Here is an 18573-nt window from a genome sequence, read left to right on the forward strand (position 1 = left end):
TCAACTAAACGCGCAACCATAAAATGTGCTGCCTCGGAGAAGATGACTCTCCCGCTAATGGCAGTTAAGGAGCGAGTCAGACACCAGGAAGACATGCGATTAGCTATATAATAATATATTCTTACTGAATGAAGACACAGAGTCTGCTATGGAGGGGTTGCGGCAGATTATACGTGTTGTTGGGGCAACAGACTAGGCCGAGAGGACTTGAACACGGTGTTATCTGAAGTTCTTCCACATATGTACATGTAGGCACTGGCCAGCCATGGTGGAGGCTTGGGGCCAACTGGCAGGCCTCCAGCGATAGGGCTGGGCTTAGGCAGCCTGGCCCTCGCCTGCTGCCCATGTGAATGGCAAGGTGCTCCACTGCAGATCTGGAATGCTTCCCTTGCTCTTGTTTGGCTCGCCAGGCTGGGAGACCTGGTTCAATAGGACCTCATATAGCCGTGGACAAGCCAGGACATGTCTCCAACATGGTCTAGGCAGCTTCGTGCACTTTTTGTTTGCAAACTCTCCTTTTGTGTGACAGATACAATGGCGTTCTGAACTGACGTGGAGAGGGAGAGAGGGCATCAGCGCTGGAATGTGACCTGGGCATTAGACGAGGTTAGACCTTTCAACGGGGGAGAAAATCTAGCGAGGAATTTTAAGTGCTCTGCTTTTTTAAGAAGTGTGAATTTCACCCCCGTATGTAGGAACTTTCACACACATCGGCTTGAAATGCTCGCAATTAGCACAAATACCTTAAAACTCAAGATATTCTGATCATTCTTTATCCGGAACACTTAGACTTAATGAACCATGCTCAAATCTCACACACACACACGCACGCACACACACGCACAGCTTCACAATATTTCTACGTGGCTGACCCATCTGAATGTGGGAGCTATGCAGCTGTCTAACACTGTCAGAAGACTTTCTCTCAGAGATGTCATCTCACACAGCTGGACCTCTGGAGGCTCTTAGCTTCCTCCTGAGGGGCCCTCGCAATGACATCATCCCGCAGACCTGGCTCTCATCCCCCCCGTCCCCGTCTGGAGGATGTGGGTTCTTTTGGGGGAGTGCTTAACGAACAAGAGATTATATTCAACCGACATCCTGAACATGAAGAAGTGTGCAATTTTAGTTGAACTGATGTGTGTCTTCTCTGGTTACAGCACATTTATCATGTCTTGCGAAACCTAAACATTTATAATCTCCAGGAGGTTTATGCACGCCAACCCTTAACCCACATTTGAACACAGGTACTTACAGAAATGCTGACAAGGCTGAAATACACCATTGTACACTGCGTTTGATGGACAAAACAGAAACCTGTTATCGAGGCAATAGAAATTCCATAGAGGTTGTCTGGTTTCTGGTAGGCTGTCAGACAACAACTGAGTATTCAACTGCAGTTTGTTGCATTAAAAAAAAAATTGTAATGGACCAACGGTTCCAACTGTTTATCTTTTGGGAAAACAATTTAGCGATGTGAACAGCTAAAAAGTGTCCCAGTGTATAGACAAGGGTCTTTCATGTCCCCTCTATATGTCATAAAAGCCACTCTGTCCGTTGAATAGACGGATAAGCTGGACACAGTTGTCATTCTGCACCTGTAGTTCTGTTTGAAGAGGGTTATTTGTACTTCGCCAGGTGCTGTGTTTTGGCAGGTCAGGTTTAACGGCTGACGATAGACCTCAGAGAGCAGTGAACTGACACACAATGGGGCCTGGTTCAAACCTGTGCATGTGTGAGGAAAGGTCAAGGTTCACCTGGAACACATTTATCAAATGTTGTCTACTTTGGCCCTTTGCTGTTGAAAATCCAGGCCTATACACAAAGATATATGCGGCATCAACAGCCAATCAGGTTGCTGCATAGTACAATACGTCTGTACAGCTACTCCTACAGTATGTAAATATGGTACTTGGAGCCCGACTACAGGTATTATTAGTAGGACTGGTTCTGAGCGAATTCAACAGGGCCTCAGTTCCTTTTTGTTGTAACCGTCTCTCTAAAGATGTCTCTCCTCACTGTTTCCCCCTAGGCTGTTTCCAGCTCTGTCCCAGTAGTTCAGTGGAGTCAGTTGGCTGAGCGGTGAGGGAATCGGGCTAGTAATCCGAAGGTTTCCAGTTCGATTCCCGGTCATGCCAACTGACGTTGTGTCCTTGGGCAAGGCACTTCACCCTACTTGCCTCGGGGGAATGTCCCTGTACTTACTGTACGTCGCTCTGGATAAGAGCGTCTGCTAAATGACTAAATGTAAATGTAGTTCACTTTACATCAGTCTGTGAGGCCCTCCACCGGCCAGGGGCCTGGGCTTTCACTACGCTGACTGCCCTGTCCCCCTGTCCCCCGCCCACACCCACCCGCCTGACGCTCCTTGAGGTCAGTCATGGGGGGATAGGATGGAGGGGGGAAACATCCTTCCTGGTTTTCTTCCTCCTCCTCCCAGGATCAGGTGCAGCATGAATGCCTCAGGACACCTGTTGGGGACTGTGAGGGCTCTGTGTGGAACCAAGGGGATGGGAGAGCGGATGTACAGACAGCTATTCATCTACAACCCTTGGCAGTGAGGAGCTACACGCACATGCACACACACACACACACGCACAAAGGCCCAGCTGCCAGAGTGTGCCTGGCTGACACACAGCACTGGGCACCAGTACTACCGGATCTCATTCACTCCTTAAAGAGACACTCGCTAGCTGACCAGTCAAAAAGCCTCCATTCTGCATCCCATAATCAATTAAACACACAGAGGACAAAGTCTATTCATCTGCCTTTAATGAAGAGAAATGTCACTAACCCAGTTTCCTGAGACAACCTCTCTCTATCTCTCTGTCGTCGGAAACCACATCAATCATTCCCCTTTTTTTTTCCATCCGAACTCATCCCCGCTTCGCAATAAGGTCTTTGTGGACTCGTTGAAGAACCACTCTCTTTTCCAAACAGTGGAAAAAAGGGAGTGGAGGAGGTGGAAGGAGGGCAGAGAAAAGTGGTGAGGCTGTGAGGATGTCCGTGATGGAGATTTAGAGGGCCCTCAGTGTTCTTCTCTTTCTGTGTGTGGGAGCCTACACAGTCCTGCATCAGCAAAACTCAGAGAAAGTGTGTCAATGTTAAATGAATCATCATCCCTCCTAAAACACTCCAACACATATTTCTCAATTTCCTGGCCTACGGGGAGGAATAATAATAATCAACCCATGGCTGATTCCCATATTAGAATCTAAGCTCTGCAGGACACCCGAGGAAGACAGAAGTTACAGTGGCTCAGTGTTGAGACCCAGGAAGAAGTTAGGGAGCAGAACCAACCAATTACAGCCATGTCAAGACCAGGCTATAGCCCTGGATTCCCACGGAGACGACACACTAGCACGTGACACGGCTTTGGCTCACAGACACTAAGCCTGGATGGATCACTGTATGAAGTCTAGCATGTGGAGAGCACAGCCATGGCTTCAGTCATCTCCAGCCCTGAATCATGGTTCTCAATAATCATTTGTTCTCTTCTGCTAACAAGGCCAGGAATGAATTGCCCAAGGATTGCCCAAGCAGCTTGCATTGCTGAGGAATGTGAGTCAGAGTAGATAGCAGGAGAGATAAGCCACTAGGTAGGTCTCTGTGCCCCGTGACTCTGGGTGAGCCTCCAGCCCTAGTGTTGTATACATACACCCACCCCCCGTTGCGGAAACGCAGGCCATTAGCATCACATGCTAACATGCGGACAGACTGGCTGCCTCTCCGGTCCTTTTCATAACAATTGCATGACTCTGCAAATAACTCAAGTCCAACTGTCAACTGAAATGTTGTTTGTTCCACAGTTGGGAAAATGCACACAGAAACAGTTGATAAGAAAACCACATACATTAGCAGATTCATACTTCTGCAACATGGTTAGATTTTCAGCCAGAAGGCAGATTGTGGTAAGTGCAGGTGGGTCCTGAAGACACTGTTGGAGCTGTCAGAGTCAGAAGAGGATGGCAAGTCTGGGCTGGCACTAACACAGCCTATTGTGGTAAAGGAACTACACTGTTACACAATGTCTACAAGTCTCAATTAAACTCCTTTAGCTTTGACACACACTGCTCAGAATCATTCATGCTCATTTAGGCAGACTTCAATGTCTACACCCTCTGTTGGCATTATTCATTCATTAAGACAATGGAAATGCACTCAGTGAACTTGTCTAGTAAAAAGGCTATTACTGAGTTGATCAATTAACTACTTTCCTCTTATGTGTGTAATTAATGGAGGGGATTATGCCAAATGGCCCAAATAATTTGCCAATACAGTGCCGTGTACAGCACAGGTGTATTGTTGTCTATAGACAGTGTTTAATAGTATATCAACCATAACATCCTACAAAGACAATTGTTAAATGCATTAAAATCCAAAGTCAAATGGAAAATAGAGGAACATTAACCATACCATACGTCAAAAATAGATTTGCTGCCTTTAACATGGTCTGGTTTTGAAAAAGGTCTTTTAAACCCAGCTGACTCATAAACCATTTTTGGGGGGTTCCAAGTCCCTGTAGCTTAGACGTGACCTCTCGAAACCCAAGCGTATTATTTTTATACCCGACAGAGAGCACTCTCATGTCGAACACTCAGTATCACAAAGAAGAAGAAGCCTTGAGTGGGATGTTCAGGATCAGCGGCTCATTCACTCTTCACTGAGAATGAAAACCCAGACAGGAAGCTCTGAGGTGAGCAGGACAAAACGCTCCCGCCAAGTCATCGATCAGAAATAGTCTTCCTCATTCGGCCTCGTCTCAGACTGCCTGTACTGACTCCATTCTGGAGCTCAGTACATTCTGGTAAATTTTGACCATTCTGGAGCTCATTACAGTGGGTAATCTAGGGCCTTGAATTAATTAAGCATTTATTACTTGTTTGCTTTGAGTGCATATCAACTTTTCTTGGATATGGAACCAAAAAGTTGAAAAAAGCAAAAACTCTCTTTCTGTATAATGTAAAGCTGGGTCTATGTCAGGGGAGCACTTATCTGCCTGAACCAGACCATCAACATCTGACAGGTTTACAGTGTGCAACTGGAAGAGCCTTTCCTTCATTGCCTAAATCAGTGTGGAGGAGAAGATAAGACAACGACCATGTGTGAAGGCAGAGAGTCCACTTCTGGTCATCTCTGGTGAGTGAAAGTGAAGACAAACTGAAACATCTTTAAACTTTAAAAACAAACAAGACTGCCCATCGTCTTGTCAAGCGGATACACAAAATACATTTTCTTCCCAGGTTATGGCGAAAAGGGTACGACGATCTAAGTGATGTCTTTACACTTCCCCTTGCACCACCAGCACGGTCTAATGAGCCTTGGAGAATTTCTAACAGGGCAGACCAGAGGCTGGAGTGATGAGGGGGGAGGCTGAAGAGCCTGACATGAGGCTGTCTGAGGAACACAGCCTCTAAGTCGGAATCAGAATCAGGTTGGGTTTTATTCGCCATGAAAGTTTGCACAGACAAGGAATTTGCTTTGGCAGGAAGGTGCAAACATTAAACATACAGGAATCTAAAATTAAAATATGAGGACTAACTATACTAAGGGTACATAACTAGCAAACTAAGGGTACATAATTAGCAATGGAATTAGGTTCAAATAAACTATACAATAAAATATAAAATAATAAGTGAAAGGTCCCCTCTCCTTTCAGCACCCTGGAGCCCTCATTCCAACGGAGGGATCGCTTTAATCCCCCCTCCGAGGCAGTCCCAATGCCTCTGTTACCCTCCCTCCCCTTGACCCAAAACCCAGGCACACAGCCTTAGGGCAAAAACGCAGACAGGGCAGGGGGACTGGGTCCCCTCTGCCTGGGTGAAAACACACACACACGTTAACACGCATGCATGCACACACATGTGTACAGTAAGTACATACCCTGGGCGTATTCATAGATGGGAACAAGCACAAAGGCAAGCACGCACAGTTGTTGCATCTTGGGCTACCCTGGACCGCACATTGAGATAATTGTTTGCATGTGATGCCAATGTCTGGAAAATCAAGGCGCTAAAACTTCAATCATCACAACCAGACTGATCACAACTTTTTAGATCTACACGATCAGATCATGACAAGTTAGGAGTTTATTCACAGTAAACAAGCATTAACTGTTTAATCTTGGTATCTTAGAACTTCAATGTTTACAAAGGAAGTCTCAAGATCAAAGAAGGTTGTTTAAGACACAGTTACTGTGGCATAGCCTACTAAGAGATGTTTGACTGCCCGTTGGGCCAATTTGAATTTAATTATGGAAAATCGATATGGATTTGCATATGAGGAACATAACAAAGGTGCCTCTGATGACTGGTTCATGAACTTGATTTGATATTAGATTAAACCAGGGAGTCTATAACAGTGTCAGTCAAAGGAGAAAAGCTAAACTTATAATTTGCAGAGTTCAAATATGTGATAATACAACCATAACTGCATTCTTCGTGTTTCCTGTCTGTTGATTACCCTGCGAGGGTAAAGGGCACACCTACCTACAGATACTCTATTTATTGTTGTCTTACCGAAACTGGTCATGGATGTATTGCAGTTTCTGTCAACGTCCACCGGCTGTTTTACCTCTCTGTCATTCATCAGTGTGACCGTTTACCTGCATGTTTAATCTCCCCGCGTATCTGTCTTTTTCACAAACAATCGTCTTACCTTAAAAATTCTTGCAGACATGTGTCACAAAATCGGTGGCCACAGGTAGAGACTTGAACAGGCTCGCGCATTGCTTTACTGCACAAGGGACATTGAAAGCGTCTCTTCGGTTTCTCCAGAAACTTGTAATCAAACCCCGGCATTGCTGCTGGATCCGCAGATGTAAGATACAGGTAAATGTGTCTTTACTCAATGTCCGTGTTTTCAATGTAGGGTATGATAATGCACTACTGATGTTGATGGCCGCCCTCAGCGCGACGCTCTGCTCTTCATGTTCGTTCTGCTACCGATCGGCGAGACTAGGGTTTTGACCGTATTCAGCTTCTTCTCTTCGTCCGGGTGACTGAGTGCATGGAAACAAAAGGAAGCTTCGACTGTCCAACCGTTGTGACAAATATAAACGGACGACAGAAATGATCGACAATCCCCTATTTGTTAGGTCTAGCCAAATACGGTGATATTTTGTCTTATGTTCTGGTTCCCTCTGCTCTGTACTAGCACGACTGACAGGCAGCAGACAATGCTTTCATCCCATCTGTTTAGGTATATCTATAACCCCGCCTACTGCTTGCAGGAGGAGTCAAATGTGAAATACCATACTCTTCCGTATGCCTCTTTCTGCCCTGGGTCAATATCACGACAAATAAATCTGCATTTATCTTTTCTTTGATTTATTAGGTGTCTGTTATTTAGCTTTCATGCGACAAGGGGATATTTAAACAGTCTAGGACGTAAGCAAATACACTCTGGAAAAATCACAGACTCTAACAAACAATACATGGTTGTAATGTGATTTTATATGTAATTAACCAGCTTATACCTGATCTAGTCTTTTTTTTTTACAATTAAATCCATAGATTAATTGACTACATGGATCTTGGACACATGATCTACAATTAGAGGCAGGCGCCACCTAGTGGCGACAACGGTTTGAACCAAACAAAGAAGTCAGATGACATGCAAAGATGTAGAAATAAACTGGACTATTTAACAGTCAAAACAAATATATCTATCGGCAAATATGGAGGCTTCGACAGTTGGGTTGAGACTTGGATAGAAAAGTGCTCTCTGATAACCAAAACGAGTCTCTACATTCACTGAATCCTCAGCTAACTCATTGCCACAACATTACATCATCACACAAAAGCAGCGAGGCTTGGGAACAAGAAATACGATACTTGCAATACTTACAAATGAGCACAAGCAATTCTGTTCAAAAAATCTTACAAAACACATTGAAAAATAGCAATGACTGTAGAATGCTGATATAATACGAGCCATATTTGTAATATTGAATAAGTATATGATTATTTTAATAGGCTTCTGAGGGCCAGTGCTTTCTGGCGTCCCTTGATTAATGAGATGAGTCATAAAGTCAAGGTTCGAATTAGGAAGGGGGGGGGGGCTTGGGGGTTTGACCCCTGGGGTCGATACATTTATATATCGCTCTTACCTGTAATTGTAAATATTACTTTACGCCCTGGAGACCCCCCCCCCCCCCCCCCATTGTATAATTTGCAGGGAGGGGAGGGATGGAGTCAGGTGGCTGAGCGGTGAGGGAATCGGGCTAGTAATCCGAAGGTTGCCAGTTCGATTCCCGGTCATGCCAACTGACATTGTGTCCTTGGGCAAGGCACTTCACCCTACTTGCCTCGGGGGAATGTCCCTGTACTTACTGTAAGTCGCTCTGGATAAGAGCGTCTGCTAAATGACTAAATGTAAATGTAATTTGCACTCTGCATAAAGTGTCAGTCATAAAACTAGTTTCAACACATTGTTTTGTCTCCCTCAGTGCTGGGTCACTAGCTACCAAACCAGTCTTACTTCCTTATAGATGTTTTTATTACCATGTTAACCTTGCTTGTAAGAAAGGACAACGTGTTGGCACATGACAGCTTCCAAATGAATTCCTGCAAATCTGATTGCAGTTGGATTACTTGAAATGTCCAACAGTTCCGAAAACTATTTTTTGGTGAGTTTGTGTTTTTTTGTGAATTGTGAGTTCTGACATTGAACAAATATGACCTCTGTACATTTCCTTTGTACTTCTGTTCCATTTCCAGATAACTGCTTTAATAAATTGGAAATATGCTTGGGGGGGATGATAGAGTAACTAGAATTCAGTTGGATGTGCTGTGGACTGAGGAGGAATCCTTCAACTGCTGTGTAGATGGGCCTCTGAGAGAGGAAGCTGTCCTTCACCTCGCGCCACTGTGTCGTCTCATGTGACATCCATGAAGGGTCGGGGTGGGTGAGGGGGACACAGTCATCTGGGCTCCTCTAGTAAGGCTGAGAGAGAGAGACACAGTCATCAAGGGCTCTTTTCTTGTTCATTTCATTGCCTGTAGAGAGCCAGGAACAACAGACTGCCTCATCCCCAGTTAATTAGCTGCTGTTAGCAGACAACCCTCAGGCTATGAAAGATACAATGAGGCTGAGACTTGGTCACTTCTGAATTGACTGGGTGAGGGAAAGCTAAAGACCAATCTGCATTGTAGGGTTAATTATCTGCCTTTTTGTACAAATGCCCTCTTTCAGACTCTTTATCCTACACAGGGAAACATCTCTGTAAGCACCATCAAAGGGGGAACTTAAATTTCGCTTCATGGATTAGTGACTGCTGTTATATTTTGCCACACATACAGCACACACAGCAATTTCACAGCAGCTGTTAACAAAAGGTAATAGCTAAAATATTACGTTTCACCGCCAGCAGAGTGTTGCCATGACAACAGGCCACCGATGTCACCGTGAACGGGTGGCTCTCATCGAGCTGCACTGGCTTCGGTATCCCAGAATCCTCTTCTTTCCTTCCAAGACGGCCGCGGGCCCCCTTTCCCCAGGTGTACACCTCCCCCTCTGCCAGAAGGACACAGGTCAACACAGGTCAACACAGCTACCAATACCTCCCTGCACCAACGAGTCATTAATCCACACAGTTCTTAAACTGATGGCCCTAGTCCTGCCCAGGCGCCATAATAGCTTCATCCCCACCAAGCTGAACAAAGCCAGCCCTAAACAATGAACCTCCACAGAGGTGGCTGCCTGCTATCTCCCAACAGGGGTCAAGCTGATCTTTGACACGTTTGACTTTTATTGTCTCACTCTTTATTGTCTCAGGCATCCCTTTGCACGTTACATCTCTTTCTCATATGCATCTGTAACAGTTTTAATGAACACTTTGGTTGCCGCTCTCTCACCTGCTCCAATGGCTAACGTGAAGGCATCGCCGCAGGCTGCCATGGCGATGCGCTGCAGTCCTGGTATGGGATAGGGAACGCGGCTGGCACGGGGAGAGCTACAGCCCAGCTGACCATGTTGGTTACTGCCGAAGGTAAAACACTGACCCCTATCTGGACACACCAGGACCGGGGCAGGACGCCATGACGCCCGACCAGTGAATGAAGAGCATTGTTCTGTATGTGCTCGATTGTGTAACAGTCAGATTTGACAGGGAGGGTAGATCATCTTACAGAGATTATTAGTCTCTTATTAGAAACTGAAACCGTGATTGGAATCTCTGTGAACGGTGGCCTGACAGACAGGCACAGAACGAGAGATTAGGAAAATAAATGTACCTGTGACAGCGACAGAGTGGGCGGTTCCGATGTCAATGTAAGCGATCTTCTCCACATTCAGGGGAGCTGACTGGACTGCGGTGAAGGAGTGGATCTCCTCTACTTGGTCAGAGGAAGCTGGCTCATCACTGGCCGTGATCTTGTCCAATCCAAGTTTATTGAACCTAATAACAAACACAACATATTTAATGTAGCCCACTGGAATCGGAACAGCCTGCATTTCATTCTATACACTGTGATGTAACAATGTCACAACTGTATCACAACACTTTTTCTAGTGTAACAGTGGTAGGTCAAAGGACAATGTGGGAAATGCTGATTCCTTATAGATACGTTGTGGGAAACTCTGCTGGTAAACCACAGTCCCGATTAAGTCAAGGAGAGTTGTTCTGAGAGCAAGAAATGTTCCCAATACCGCAAACACGCTGTAGAGTGTGTGGGGGAACAGGAAGAAGCCCTGACCACAGGTATTCAAGTTTCCCCTCAGCTCTAAGCCTTCGTGTGTTGATTCCTCTCCCTCCCCCCCGCCCCCCCTCACCCGCCCCCCCCTCCCGGGACACAGAACTCTGCATCCTGCCCACAGCACCGCTGAGTGATGGGTTGACAACGACAGAGAGAGTTTGTCATCGTGAGAGAATGCTGCCTCACTGGATCTGGGCCTGGAAGATAATGCTAACCGCCTCCATAAATCCAAACACTGACTCAACTAAGTATGCCAGAGAAAAGCGAAGCTAGGCAGCATATTAGAGCAGGAGATGTGGAGTCGTGTTATTTACCTGAAATTAAGCTCTGTAGATTGTCACATGCAATATTTATTGTCTCTTTAGGGTGCACAGATGTGCAGTTTCACCACACTTTCTGTAAATAAGAGTGTTAATTACCCTCTAAACTGATGAAAAGACAAGTCGATGCTTAGGCTAGATAGAACATAAATACGTTTAGATAGTAAAACTCACTACCAGTGTAGACTACATCTTAACAGACACTTGTGTCAATGCCAGATAAGGTTGGTTTATTGATGTACTTGGTACCTGTTGCTGCCACAGGCCAGAATGTCATGCTGGGCGCTGATGATCATGGAACAGTCTACCCCACAAAGCACCTTGTGGGCCTCAAACTCAGCCGGCACACACACTTGCTGGGGAGAGTTGTGGGAGTCCTGGGTGCCGAGCCCAAGGCGACCTGTCACAGAGGACATACAGGGGGACATCAAGGGGCAGACATCCATCCGAGGGGCCGAAATGTCTCTCCGGCATTGCTGTCACATATCATGACAGTGAGGAACCCGAGAAGAGAGAAAATATTCGTCCTTCATTTACCATTGTCTCCTCTTCCCCAGGAGAATACCTCTCTCTCATTGGTCACGGCAAGAACATGGGAGGCCCCACACGACACCTGCATCAGCTCATACCCCAGCAGAGCCTCCACGATCTTGGGCTGAACACAACAACATCATCACGCTTCACAACACTGATCTCCTCTATTTATAGCCTTGGATTAATGGATTATAACATATTCAATAGTGCTTTGATCGCCACAGTGAGTAATAATCACTCCTATCAATGAAGAGCAATCTAACTCCTTAAATGAAAAGACATTCACCTGCGTGACATCATTAAAATTCCCATGGCCGAGACATCCATTGCTTCCACTTCCGAACGTCATAATAATGCCTCGGTCTGCAAATAGACAATTAACAGAGTAGATGAATATGGCACAGATATTAGCTGGACTGGGTTGTAGACAGACTTTATCACTATGGTGAAGAGTAGCAATGAAAGATGACAACTGGGCTGAGAGAGAGCTTCTTTATTTCTGTGCTATCTGCATGTGGTGTTGGACTAATGGCTGCTACGTCATGGTGACATTGTGGTGTGTCTTCATCGTTTGAGCCTGAGTTCAGCATCTTAAGTAATGCTAAGCCAGCACCACAGAAAACAGGTTTAACAGGGAAGACAAACACAGATTAATGGGTTGGTGCCACTACTGTAGGAGAGGAGGCCATTACATCGACAAAGGCAGATACTGCTCTGGTGTTTTATAGGCGGCAGTGTAGAGCAGTAGGTGAGACAAAAACAACCATCGATTTCCTAATCCCGAAACCCCATAATTAGGCTGTCCTGACAGCAAAGCCGGGTCTCCGACAGCTACCTGAAGTGGCACCTACCTGTCATACATGTGGTGAAGAGATCCCCACAGGACACAGACTTGATGGTGACACCAGACTGACCCTCCAGGAAACGAGAGATGAACTGGGTCTGCAGCTGCTCCACAGCACCAGGCAGGCTGGGCTCCCCTGACCCCACTGATGGAGCCTAGTCACAGAACATCAGAACAACAGAACATCAGAACACAGAACATCAGATCAGAACATCTGGCTAGAAAACGGGAAAGCCCCTCATGAGAAAGATCAAGATATTACCATTATTCAAACCAAAACCCTTATCTTACATGGAGTCATTTCAAATGAACAAAGAATAATTGTACAAGGTGGAGGATTTTCCGTGAAGATATAGCAGATATAACTATATTTAGAAAGGATGACACACAGGCATCAGGCAGACAGACAGGCAGTCAGAAAGACAGGCAGTCAAAAAGACAGACAGGCAGTCAGAAAGACAGGCAGACAGGCAGTCAGAAAGCCAGGCAGACAGACAGACAGGCAGTCAGAAAGACAGGCAGTCAAAAAGACAGACAGGCAGTCAGAAAGACAAGCAGACAGGCAGTCAGAAAGCCAGGCAGAGAGACAGACAGGCAGTCAGAAAGCCAGGCAGACAGACAGGCAGTCAGAAAGACAGGCAGGCAGACAGGCAGTCAGAAAGACAGACAGGTGAAGACGCTGACCTCCCAGGTGATGAGTCGGCCTGACTTGGTGACCCCCATCTTCTGGGTCCGCCCCAGGGACACCTGCAGGACCTCTGTGTTCAGCATGGGCAGCCGCAGAGGTGCTGAGATCCCACTTCCCCACGTGTACACAGACGACAAGGGCAGAGAGTGCACCTTCCCCAAACCCATCATTCCATCTACAACACAACATAAAATGGGATACAGAAATCATCTGTTTTTAAAGGTCGATGACGTAACATATTTAGGGATGGAAAACTGAGACTCACCTCTGGATCTGGTGTTGGTTAGTCTCCCTCCTGGTCTACCATGAGGACCTGAGTGCACACTGGACAGAGGCTTCTCAATCCTACACCAAAAACAAGGATCTTTCCTGTTAAGACTTCAGTCAAACTATAACATGCCTGTGTTTTAGTGATATGACTATAAACAACAGTGAATTTATGTATCTTAAAAAAAAAGTATACCTGCGCATTTTGACATTGCCAATGTCTGTGTAGAGGTTGAGCAGTGGTCGTATGCATATTGGGAGGGCCATGATCTCGTTGAGCTGTGGCCGTTTGGACGGGTCCAGATTGAGCATGTTGAGGATGAGCTGACGCAGCTCTGGGCTGTAGCGGTCGGAGATCGGAGCAAAGGTACCGCTCATGATCTTCAGGACTAAAGCGGGAAGGTTCTGGAAGACAAAAGAAGAGTTGATGAAAACGTTGGAAAACGTGTTATTTCTTAATGGGTTTTCGCTTGAGGTCGATTAGCCTCCCCTTAATCTACCAAAACGAAGAATCAATTTTGCACAGAGATAAACAGATAAGAGCTTCAAAGGCTCAAGTAAAAACCATTGACAGTTAAACACCGTCCATGAAATTAAGACTTAATTTCTCTTTGTAGTAGGGAATGGTTTTCCACGTACAGCGGCCTCGAAGGCTCTCTTGAGGCTGGCTAACTCATAGAGCACACAACCCAGCGCCCAGATGTCGCTCTTCTGGTTATAGGGCTTCCCTTCGCACAACTCAGGGGAGATGTAGCATGGAGTCCCCACCACCTGGACAGAACAAAGAACAGACAAAAGGGTCCTTTATGATTTTGGATCTGTGTTAGAGGCCAGTGGAGAGTCCCTTTTCGACCACTCGGATGTGACCTTACAGTGTAAGCTTTGCTCTTGCTGACAAGTATTTTGGATATTCCAAAGTCTCCAATTTTAACGATCATCTGGTGCTTGTCAAGCAGTATGTTTTGGGTCTTCAGGTCCCTGTGCAGGATAAGCTTGTTGTGCACGTGGTAGAGGGCCAGGAGAATCTGCACAAAGAAGTGTAGGATGGTGTCCTCGTCCAGCAGGGAGTTGCAGCGCTTCTGAATGTAGTCTGCCAACGTTCCACCTACACGATGGAGAACAGAAACGCCACAGGAAACATTTATGGGTTCTTTACATTTACATTTAGCTCTCATCCAGAGCGACTTACAGTAAGTACAGGTGGACATTCCCCCTGAGGCAAGTAGGGTGAAGTGCCTTGCCCAAGGACACAACGTCAATTGACACGGCCGGGAATCGAACTGGCAACCTTCAGATTACTAGCCCGATTCCCTAACCGCAAAGCCACCTGACTCCCTTATATCACACACAGCATCATACCTTATACAGTATCACACACAGTGTCACACCTTATACAGTATATACCTTATACAGTATCACACAGTGTCACACCTTATACAGTATATACCTTTTACAGTATCACACACCTGGTCTGAAGTTCTCCCATAGGAACGGATTTTCGGTAGACAAAGAAATATTAGGAGATCATGCTTGTCTACTTTGACACAATGGCTGGCATGAGATTTAGCCTGGAGATACATGCACTCAACTCAATGACTACTATCATCTCAGCCTGACACCGAGACCAGCAGCACTCGTCTCACACCGGATAGCGTGACAGTCGGCAACACTGTTCCAACTGGGAATTTCCAACACAAGCAAACAAAAAGTTGTGTGTCCTTGAGGGATTGGAATGAGATACAACAGCTAGTGACGCCCTATGTCACTGCATATAGGCAGCAGTGAGAAAGCATGTTGCGTAATGAACAATAGGATAATGCAATGTAATGGGATAGCTGAATACCTGGAGCATACTCCATAGCAATCATGAGTGCCTTGTCTTCCAAGAAGTTCTCATAGTACTCTATGATGTTTGGATGGTTGAGCAACTTCAACACTTGGCACTCGTTCTGGGCCGCGAGGCGCTCATCACGAGACATCTGCTCCACGGGGATCTCCTTCAGGATGACAAAGGCCCCGTCATTCCTCCGCCGACAGAGGTGCACTATACTGTCACAGAAGACGGGGAGAAGGGGAGGGTTGAGACAGTCTGATGTTGCTACTGGGTAGGTATGTGGAGGTAGGTAAGCACCATCTCACACAAAGTCTGTGATACAATTAGTATATTTTTTATGTTCTAAAGAATGAGACGTGCCATGCAGTACGTAATATTGTACTGTGTTCTTAACATGTGTACTAAGTGTAGAATCCGATTTATCTAACTTTAACCAAGTCTTTACGGAACAAGAGTTCAGTATGTTAGCGCTGACTACAACATTCCGTAGGCCTACTCTTGCGCATAAGCCTGCAATAACGGTCATCATAATTCTAAAGTATGAGTAGAATACGCGACTGGAACAATTGTATTCATCTCGAGCTTGAGAATTGTGCGCTCTGTAGCTATCAGTGACAGTAGGCTACTTTCTACAACAAACTATGAACCAGCTTGCAAACAAAATATTCCAGGGGAAAGTTAGTCGATGCGGCTAAACGTTTACCTTCGTGACGACAACCTAAAATTAAACTAAACACATTAGGCTATCCAGTGACTGCCGTGCAATAATAGTTAGAGATCATATCCTAAGTGAAAAGTGGGAAACTTTTGGTTTACCCAAAAGCGCCTCTTCCAACAACTTTGATTTTTTCATACTTCTCCATCTTCCGTTATCATCTATGCGCACAAGATGCGCACAAACAGTCACCATCGTCTCTAAGCAACACATCCCCCTCCTACAGGAAGCCAGAACGGACAAAAAGTAATTTTCTCGTTTTGTTTTGCCAAAAGCGGTCTTTCAAAAAGATATTACACGGCACAAGTCATTTGTCAACATCAACTCATTTAGCTGAACTTGACCTATTTCAAAACCCGTGTGTAAGAGAGAGAGAGGAGAGAGAAAGAGAAAGAGAGAGGAGAGAGAGAGAGAGAGAGAGAGAGAGAGAGAGAGAGAGAGAGAGAGAGAGAGAGAGAGAGAGAAAGGGAAAATGAGCTCTGGAAAGATGTGGCAGAGGAGGGTGAGACCTGTACATTGTATGCCCCTCATGGCTATGTTCCAAAGGTAATACCGTCTAGACTCTAGACAGAATGCAATTATGAAGCGCCTTCCCCTCAGCAAAGATAAGCAGAGAGAGAGAGAGAGAGAGAGAGAGAGAGAGAGAGAGAGAGAGAGAGAGAGAGAGAGAGAGAGAGAGGGAGGGAGAGAGAGAGAGAGAGAGAGAGAGAGAGAGAGAGAGAGAGAGAGAGAGAGAGAGAGAGAGAGGAGAGAGAGAGAGAGAGAGAGAGAGAGAGAGAGGGAGGGAGGGAGGGAGGAGGGAGGGAGGGAGGAGGGAGGGAGGGAGGGGAGAGAGAGAGAGAGAGAGAGAGAGAGAGAGAGAGAGAGAGAGAGAGAGAGAGAGAGAGAGAGAGATGAGAGAGAGAGAGAGAGAGAGAGAGAGGGAGAGGGAGAGGGAGAGGGAGAGGGAGAGGGAGAGAGAGAGAGAGAGAGAGGGGGAACTGTGGTGTGTGAAGAGGGAGTTTCTGTGTGTGTAGAAAAAGAGTAGGTTTCTGTCCTCTATACTTCTGTCTCTAGTCTGATGTAGGGAAAAACAGTCAAAAGTCATTATCCTCAGATAAGACCCTATCTGATTTTGAATGCATCAAATGCACATTACAGACATCATTATGCATAATGACACCCTACTCAAACTTATTACCATAATAAGACCACTGTGGTGTACTATATTTCCCAGCACGGCATGGGTTTCTGCATGGATATCATGTCAACACAGGAACACAAGAAATCAAACGCATGTGTTGTTTGATAGGAAGCCTGTTGTTCTTGAGACAGTAGTTCTTGTAGTGCTGCACCTTATTTTGTGTATGTAACTTGTTTTGTTTGAGTGTGCCAACCAGTCAGCACCATGGACAGCTCTTCGCCAGCGTGGGTCAGGTGCTGGCACATCAGAACCAGGGGCTCGATGGCCACTCAGCTGAAGTGGAACACCGCACTATGTTATTGAGAAATGTTTGGTGTGCTCGCAATAAACATATTGACCGAAAGACAAAGAAGGGCATTGTCTTTGAAAGAAGGATGGAATGTAGGACAACTACAAGTAGCTAGTAGTCGACCTTTAGTGAACTCCACAGGAACACTTCCTGTCGCACCCCTAGAACCAGCTTGGTGACATATTTATCCTTTTCAGTGTTTATTGTTTTCTTTTCACACTGAGAAAAAAAAACATATCTATCACCAGGTAGGATAGTCAGTAACCAGGAATGTGCTGAGGTAAGTAGCTCACTGAAATGATATATGAAAAAGGTATGCACCTGTTGCGAAGTCAGAGCTGCTTGAGGTTGTAAATCTACGAGGATCTCATCATGCGCTCTCATAAAACCATCAGTAGAACAATGGCTTAGACTGTCACTTTAGAAAAATGCCTCCACCCATCCTCTGCCTTACACTGGGCACTGTCAACTGTACAAAGCGTGTCTCGTTAGTGGCAGTGTTCCGCCTGATGAGAGGTCCTTGCTGACCCAGACAGCATGTTTTTGCTGTTCATTTCAAGCAGTTAACATCATTGTAAAAGCCTAAACACAGTAAATTCAGTGCACTGACAGTTTCTTCACTGTCAGTGCATTTTAGACTGTCACATCATGTATACAGGTTTAAGTTCGTTTTCTAGGTCTGGTTGATGTAACGTTATTACCTGCTGTGAATTTGATTTTTTTTGTCCCCATTGTCGTCCACAGCAGGGCTAGCTTATAAAGCACTCACTGGCCTTCTGAAAAAAATGGACACGTAAATTCCTCTCATTGGCGGTTTCTAGTCTCCTTTGCAGACATTTCTGTGCTCAAGTGCTCAGGGAAGGACTGTGACAACATGATCAATACAGCCTAAATGAGCACCCAGCTAGGGACAAAGAGTTCATTCAGATGCCCACATGACATTGGGACACTTACTTTAAAACACAATACGCTGATTACATATTTAACCTGCCTATGGCCATTAGATGCTTCAATGAAGAGTTGATAGAGGACATCTGCCTGTTCTTAAAAAAATAAATATTTTTCAACAAGATAGACTGTTGTTGAGAGTGCATTGTCAATTCTTGGTCTTCAGCCTTGGAGAGAGACTGGCAGGCTTGATGGTAGACAGGCTACACGAGTACGTTTCGGTGGTGTAATCAGTGAGATCTGCCTAGAGCAAA

At 45.6% G+C, this 18573-nt stretch overlaps 2 protein-coding genes across 2 annotated transcripts in view; both read right to left on the bottom strand.

Annotated features, from left to right (window-relative positions):
* The window catches only part of traf4a (tnf receptor-associated factor 4a), a 30854-nt gene extending 23666 nt beyond the window's left edge, over positions 1–7188 (bottom strand). The window contains exon 1 of the mRNA XM_062473251.1: positions 6658–7188. Within this exon, the coding sequence (XP_062329235.1) occupies positions 6658–6800 (143 nt within the window). The 5' untranslated portion in view covers positions 6801–7188. The remainder of the gene's footprint in view (positions 1–6657) is intronic.
* A 140-nt stretch (positions 7189–7328) lies between these two features.
* On the bottom strand, positions 7329–16114 carry nek8 (NIMA-related kinase 8). The gene is made up of 15 exons (XM_062473693.1): positions 16001–16114; positions 15194–15399; positions 14223–14455; positions 13990–14121; positions 13547–13755; positions 13349–13428; positions 13080–13258; positions 12403–12550; positions 11838–11914; positions 11555–11672; positions 11267–11417; positions 10236–10399; positions 9858–10010; positions 9358–9516; positions 7329–8946 (listed from the first exon to the last, which is right to left on the bottom strand). Exons 1-15 carry the CDS (start codon positions 16045–16047, stop codon positions 8924–8926), a joined length of 2079 nt encoding a protein of 692 aa, XP_062329677.1. The 5' UTR covers positions 16048–16114; the 3' UTR covers positions 7329–8923.
* Positions 16115–18573: the final 2459 nt, after the last annotated feature.

This window comes from Osmerus eperlanus, chromosome 11 (assembly GCF_963692335.1).
Source record: "Osmerus eperlanus chromosome 11, fOsmEpe2.1, whole genome shotgun sequence".
Lineage (NCBI taxonomy): Eukaryota > Metazoa > Chordata > Actinopteri > Osmeriformes > Osmeridae > Osmerus > Osmerus eperlanus.

Coding starts and splice junctions, on each gene's coding strand:
- nek8 (XM_062473693.1), bottom strand. CDS start 16,047: ATGGAGAAGTATGAAAAAATCAAAGTTGTTGGAAGAGGCGCTTTTGG. Junction 13,756..13,989: donor AGAGAGCCTTCGAGGCCGCT/GTACGTGGAAAA, acceptor TTTGTCTTCCAG/AACCTTCCCGCTTTAGTCCT. Junction 12,551..13,079: donor GCCGACTCATCACCTGGGAG/GTCAGCGTCTTC, acceptor TTCTGTGACTAG/GCTCCATCAGTGGGGTCAGG.